The 7,604-nt window shown below is 32.5% G+C and overlaps 1 protein-coding gene across 2 annotated transcripts; it reads right to left on the reverse strand.

Annotated features, from left to right (window-relative positions):
* Nucleotides 1–4,644: 4,644 nt before the first annotated feature.
* Nucleotides 4,645–5,626, reverse strand: LOC106614892 (C-type lectin 37Db). Of its 2 annotated transcripts, XM_036360968.2 has the most exons (4): nucleotides 5,463–5,626; nucleotides 5,322–5,392; nucleotides 5,030–5,261; nucleotides 4,645–4,937 (listed from the first exon to the last, which is right to left on the reverse strand). In XM_036360968.2, exons 1-4 carry the CDS (start codon nucleotides 5,542–5,544, stop codon nucleotides 4,909–4,911), a joined length of 414 nt encoding a protein of 137 aa, XP_036216861.2. In that variant the 5' UTR covers nucleotides 5,545–5,626; the 3' UTR covers nucleotides 4,645–4,908. The 2 variants fall into 2 exon arrangements, with proteins under 2 accessions (XP_036216861.2, XP_036216860.2); XM_036360967.2 differs by having other exon boundaries at nucleotides 4,645–5,261; nucleotides 5,463–5,625.
* Between the last annotated feature and the right edge of the window lie 1,978 nt (nucleotides 5,627–7,604).

Consider the following 7,604-nt stretch of genomic DNA (forward strand, 5'->3'; position numbering starts at 1 on the left):
ACAACTTTTTTTTTCCGTGAAAAGCGCATAACATGGAGAGAGGGAGAGCTTGGTAAAAAGAAACAGAGAGAGCGAGAGGGAAAGGTAGACAGATAAATAAAGAAGCGTTGGTTAAGCACCAAAGAGAGAGAGAGAAACAAAGAGAGCGGTAGGTGGTATGATCAAAATAGAAAGAGATACAATAAAGGAGTGATTAATATATAAAGGAAAAGAGGGAATCAACGCGAGAGAGAGATTTAGTGAGAGAAAAAGAGAGAGCGTACTTGGAGCATTTTAAATCAAGATGCGCTTTCTGTTGGGTTATTTCTTAAAAACTTTGTGTATTTTGGCAACGATAAGCTGAGAATAGGAACTGGATAATTAACTCAAGTTTGAGAAAAACCTTAGGGACATTTAATAGCGGATTTTAAATTAAAGAATAATCAATCATCAGAAATTACTCCTATGCTACATGAGCGCTTGCAGTACATTCTAAGTTGATTTTAAGCCTCCTTTGAAAATATGGACGAGATATAATATATTGTACAAATTCGTTGTATAGCCACTACTCGAAATTACGAACAGCTTTGTACAGAAAAGAGAACAGTGTGAGATACACTATTTGCTTTACATTTGTTCCTTAACCATTGAAACAACAAGTATTAGAAACTTTTTGTAAAATGGAGAGCTTTGAGTATTATGAGGGCAACATTTATTGTGAATTTAGCCACTAAATATTTGAATAAAGATTTGCTCACATTGTGCGAACAAGAAGTACAACGAATTATTAGTTATTTGTATGAAGTTCAATTTATAATTATCTAACATCCATTACAAATGCGAAAGTGCGTTAGTTTGTTACGCTTTCACGCAAAAACTACTTAACCGATCATCATGAAACTTTGTAGACATATTCCTAATGGTATTAGTAAGGATAAAGGATATTTATTATTAAAAAATGTAAAACCTTTTTACGGATAGTTAAAGAAATGATTTTGGAGGACAATATCAATTTGTAAATTAATTTCAAAATTTTGAATTTTGAAAACAATAAGTTTGGCAGATATGATTGTTTGTCGAAAAATTTAAAAATGTTAGAAAAAAAAAATGCATAAAACGTACATCAGAAAAATACACCAAGCGAATAGTCGCGGTATAGTATTCGTGTACATACTATGTATTTAGTTTAATCTTTAATATTTATTTAAGAGATTCAATGAGAGCGAAGCCGCGGGAATATGCATATTCCGGAGCGAGTTAGAAGATTGGATTGCGAAATCTTTTTCTGTGTGTGTGCACTTAAATTGGTAGAGAAGCTAGGAAATAAATTATATAACGAACTAGAAAAGAGAAAGCAAGAATACAAAAAAAAAAAAAAAAATTAAAGATTGAGCGAGAGAGATAAAGAGAGAGAGAGATAGCATGTTACAATTCCTCGTTTTGATAAATTTTTTTTCTCATAAAAAATCCTTTGTATGATGATATTCTATTATAAGTCCTATATAGTATTTATAATTTTCAAAGTTTGCGGATAGTAAAAGGAAACTGCAATTCGCAAGTTGCTAACAGTAATAGTATTGGAGATGCAGCCTGGCAAGGTTGCGTACTCGAGGTCAGCTATATAGGCACTTAAAACTTTAAACGCGTTTTTCTCGACACTTTTGGTTCTCAAAGTTGGTTGACAAGATGTCTGGCCAACTACTTAACCGATCTTAACGAAATTTTACGCAGGCCTTCGAGATATATTTTAATACAACGATGATCCTTTAAGAAGTTCTGCTGGCAACGCGGAGGCACCTTTTTACTGAGAGACTGCCGGAAATGACGTCATAATGACTGAGTTTTGAATATTTTCCCTTGAAATATTCACAAAATCTTTGTGAAATATGCATCTTTGGAATAATAAAAAAGTTTGTATATAAAATATTTTATTGCGCCTTGAAATCCATGTAACTGCTTAAGATATAACTGGAGTTAGGTACATAAAAAATGAATACGTGGCCAACAATTAGTATATATACTTTTTTTTTTAATCGAAGTATATTCTCTGCTCAGGTTAATTATTACTTAAGGTATTACATGTAATGTGTGGTATGAAAATCAAAATCGCATTATCACAAGCAGATAGCACACACTAATACATGGTATTATTATTTCAATGCTGAGTCTCACATAAGAATATAAAAATATCGATGATATGCATATGATGAAATATAATATCGTAGAAAGCGTAGAAATAAGTGCAAAAATATTAGTAGCGCTAATGTTGCATGAACGCACACAAACACATTAATACAAATATGAAAGAAAAGAAGCGTTGATAATAATGCCAAAAATACTTACGAACATGTGTGGGAAAACTTAAAAGAAATTGTGCAGAAAGCAACAGCACAAAGCAAAAGAGGCCAGTAAGAGGGTAAAGAAGCGGTAGAGAGAAAGTGTTGCTAGTACGCAGCTAGCATGCAGATTTATGACTGATACGCAGTGTAAGGCAAAAGAATATGTGTGGGAGTTAAGAACTAACACACACATTCGCATATACATGTGCGCACATAGATTTTCGCACCGTATACAGCGTGTAGCAAATGCAGTGAAAACAGGCAAAACGTGGCGAATGGATGGGTTAGATTCGTGCATGCATAACGTGACAGGAATACAAATTCGTGCAATTACTCCTGCCACATGCATAATACGAGTAGCGAGTATATCTAAGCGCATGTACAATAAGCAGCAAGCAAAACCTGCTTATATGTGGTATGTATGTGTGTGCGTGTATGTAAAGCATGCCATTGTGTCCGTTTGCTATATTCAGAAGTAGTGTGAGAAAGCAACAGTCATTTAATGCGCTTAGAGAACGTTATTGTGTCGCGTTGTGCTGCACAGGGTTCAACTGCTGTCTTGTTGCAAGTGTTTGAGAAAATCATTTTGATGGCGCTATGATAAAAGTAGTATTGTTATTGCAACACAAAAAGGAGTTTACGGAAATATTTTAAAAAATATTATTACTCTTTTTTTTGTAATTCTTTTCTTTATTGTTAATTCTTCAGGCTTTTCACTTGTATTTCATTAGCAACCACTATTTGTGCTTTGTAAATAAAAATAAATAAATTTTTCCATTAATCAACACATTTTGGCTAACAAAAACAACTCTAGATAAAAAAAAAACAAAAAAAAAAGCATTACATAAACATCTAAAGCATTTGCTGCAAACCACTCTATGTTTTATGTATGCAAGTTAGTATTTAATAAAAATCCCAACACTGCTGCAACTAAGTACAATATAAAACTTTACAAATATACAAAATATTGAATAGCAATGCCAATACACGTACCAGTCAGCTAGCCAGCAGCACCGCAGCAACACTCTAATAGTTCTTAAATACACTTAAGCGCCTGTAATTATGCAATCGTTTTACACGCATGCATGCAACACAGCGCAAAGTGCTCTTAAGCGCATACCATGCAAATGTGTACGCACGCACACTATCACACAAGCATTATATACAGCTACATATACACAAGCGAATTGCATGCCACACAATAAGTATGTGTGCAGGCTAGTTGTAAGCGGATTTCATTCGATTTGTGCCACATCTAAGTTGTTTGTTGTTATTGTTTGCAAAATATGATGATGAAAATGGTAAGCAATATAAAATATTTCTACCAACCACTGCATCGAGTGCTTATAAAATATATTTATTTATTTGTGCAGCATATTTTTTCCATGTATCTGTGCAACCAAAAGTATACTTTAATACCCATACAATCGTATATAAATGCTTTCTATTTAATGTGCTTATTTTTTAATGTGTTGTTGCTAAGTATTCTTAAGCTCTTGGTATGGTAGTAAAAAGTATGTTTTATAAAATTTTGCTACGTTTTTGCATTTCCAGGTATTTGTTTAATGCAAAAACGCATGGAAAGCTGATTTTACATGCCACTGCGATCAAAAGTATGCAATGTTAAACAATGCTATTAATATAATTTTTTAAAATTTACTTATGATGATTTGCTTTAATGGCCTTTAATGTGAAAAGTATGTATGTTTGCAAAAAACTGCAAACTGTAATTAGTTCCACGGAATTCAAACTAGAATAAAAAATAAGCTACTCCAAAACTATGCATAAGTGCAATTACGAAAAAAATTTATACTTTCGGAGTAATTCGGAGTGATTCGGAGTAACTCCATATATTCGCGTTTGATACGCAAGCAAAGAAAAATAAATAAAAATTTCGAAAATGTTTTACAAAGCCAATTAAAACTAAATTTTGTGTTTCGAAGTAATTCGGAGTAACTCCGAATATTCATTTTTGTTACCGAAGCGTAGAAAAAAAAAGGAGTGAACAAAAACATGTTATTTTAAATACATTTTATGCTTCCGGAGAAATTCGGAGTAAATTCGAATACTCGGTTTTGATACACCGAAATGTGGTGCATATATTTTGCATGCTAAAATAGTAAAACAATACAATCAGCGCAAAGTGAACGCTTTCCACAATAATTCGGAATATTGATATAAAATTTAAACTTAATATGTATTACTTTTGAGTAAAATCTATGCAATTTATATATGTCACAATTAAGGAGCAATGCTTAAACAATTTGATTGCGCCGATGTGAAAAAATCGAACTTCTTTAACTGCTAAATTTTCAGTAAAGCCATATTATATTTTTTTGTGGATTTTATTACGATAAATATTACGGTAATCGATTCACATTGTATCTTGTATACGGTATACTAGTAAATCTGGTGTTCTGTTCAGGAGTTGTTTCACGGGATTACATACTAATGCGTTCTCTTCATTCACTATACTGTTGGGCTCAGAGTGGGTTGCGAGTGTGATTTAAATATATCGACTGCTTGCGTCGACACATCAACTAATTTCTCAAGTATACAGTGTTCTTCTTGATGCATTAATGAGTTGTTCTCACTGCAACGCTTGTTGGGTGCGCGATACTGACAAATAGCGTAAAAAGTATTTTCACAGTGATGATCATTCATCAGAAGTGTTTTGCCGTGTATACAAACTTCAAGGCAATCTTCATTACCTGAATTGCCGGGATTATTTTGTAACCATTTGGTGAAAACTATGGGTTGACCAGTGGAGTGTGACATATAGCGTCCTTCCTCTGCCAAATCGTTGCCGTCAAACCAAAGTTGCGTTCTTATTTTTCTAGCTAAGATATACTCTTCCAGTGCCAGATGTTCTTCAAGGGATACAATATTCGCCAAATCGCCTCCAATAGAGCGACAGTACTCAGAAGATTTGAACCAGTTCATCTATTTAGAGATTTACTTATAATATAAAACAATAATAATTTCTCTTAACACCACACTTGCCTTCCAATTACTGTTTATAAAATAATACTTGCTACCAAGCTTGATGAAGGGATGATAATTTACCGCCGTTTCTGAAAATATTTTATTTGTGAACGATACTGTAAAATGGTATAAGTATCAAAAAGAAAAGGTTGCACTTACCACCATTACAAGAGTGATAACTACTCGCGACGATACCACAAGTGCTTAGCAACATTAAACAAATGTGTATGAAATTCACCATTTTAACTTTAAAGATCTTATTGGGCTGCGTCACTGGCTGTTTCGCTTAGTGCTCCGTAATACACTGCGCTACAGCAACGCAATTATTTTCTAAAAACTTGATTTTGCAACAATAAAAAAAAAATACATAAAGCGATAACAGCAATTAGAAGAAAACTGCAATCAGTGTATTAATAAATTTATAAATGTTTATATAGGGTGATACAAATTTTGGTTTGTTATAAAAGCTAAAAATACCTTCTACATATAAGAAAATCGCGTTTGTCAAAATAAGCGATGTTGATTTGTTAGATTTCCATATTTGAAACGTTGCACTTTTTTGAGCGGTGCTGTCGTCCATCAAGCGTTCATTGGCAAGTTTTATAAGCTAAAAATTGCACATTATAAAAGAGCACATTATAAATTCTGTACTAAAGACGATCACTTGATTCATTTTGACTCTACTCTATATAAAATATACGATATTTTAGGAGAGCAAATCAAAAAGTCATCAATTTATAGAGCGATTTCTAGAAAAAATGGCACACCCTGTTCATACATACTCGTCTGATACTATATATACATAATATATAACTATATATATAATAGCATTTGCGATAAGTTAGGTTATATATATATATACAGCATTTGCGATAAGTTAGAATTCTAGACAGATCAACTTAAGCTCAGACATTCACTCTTTCAGGTATATATCAGTATTATCAGTGCATGAATTTGTATGTTTATGCATACAATTTCAGAAAAACTCAATGAATAATTAAAACGCGGGCTTACAAACTTATTTATTTATACATACATACATATATAATTATCAATTGTACTATATATTATAATTTTCAAATTAAAATTTGAATTTTAAAATTAAAATTAAGTATTCGGACTATGAAATAATAAAAAAAAGAGCGTATAACTTAAAACAAATTTTTTTCGGATATAGGTATTTTCCGAAAAAGTATATGTGCATTCAGAATAACTCGTAATAGAACATATCATATAACGGCGCAATTCGTTTAAGGGTAGACGTTTTTCGGAGTTAATAAGAATTTTTCGAAATATATAAATATTTTCGAAGTATTTACGAAAAAGTATATACGCATTCAGACTAACTCGTAATGGTATATAGCAAACTACGGCGCATTCCGCTTATGGTTAGAAGTCTTTCGGAGTTAATAAAAAAAATTCGGAGTAATTATGAGTATGAAATAGCGATCATAAGTGAACTTTCGTTTGGTGTGCTAAATTTTTATTTACAAATATAAGTGAGTTTCAGCTATAATTAGTATTTCGGAAAAACTTGATTGATTTTCGGTGTAATTTGTAGTAAGTATGAAATTTTGGTAGTAATTCAGAGCATGAACTAGCGAATATCAACAAATTCTCGGACAATTTTTTCGCAAAGAACACCACACTTCCTTTCCACTTTATGTTTACATACATATTTATACTCTTACATAATCAAAATACTATTAGAACACTACAACTTGTCTCACTAATTCTTATATATCATATTCTCAAATTTACCGATATAACGTTGCAAGTACACGCATTACTTTTATGTGCCACTACGCGTTAGGACAACTCAATCAAAAAGATTTTCATAGGCGATATTTGTGACGTGCTAATAATCAGCACGTTGGCTATCAAAGTGCAAGTGCGCTAATTTATTAACGGCACACACATAAACACAACTGCAATGGTGTGCGTGCGCAAATTTCATCTAGTGTATATTATTACTACAGGCACACATACATACAAGCGCATTTATTTCGTAGTGCTCATAAACACCTAAAAGCAAAACTCCCAACACTTAGGAAGCTATTTTGGCGTTTAGTTAATTTTATTTGATTGCCAACAATTTAGTGTTGAATATAAAAGCAAGCGTGAGCTGGAGTTTTTAGTATGCGTGAAATATAAGTATGTAATTTAATTGAGAGTTGGAGAGAAAGAGATAGAGAAAGCAATGGCAGTAGTGAGAGTGAGTGAGCTACGTGTACGTAGTTCTAAATATCATCAAAAATATGTATGCGACACAACAAAAAACGCAAAAGCTATCAAAAGCAG

The sequence above is a fragment of the Bactrocera oleae genome, chromosome 6 (genome assembly GCF_042242935.1).
Source record: "Bactrocera oleae isolate idBacOlea1 chromosome 6, idBacOlea1, whole genome shotgun sequence".
Taxonomy (NCBI): domain Eukaryota; kingdom Metazoa; phylum Arthropoda; class Insecta; order Diptera; family Tephritidae; genus Bactrocera; species Bactrocera oleae.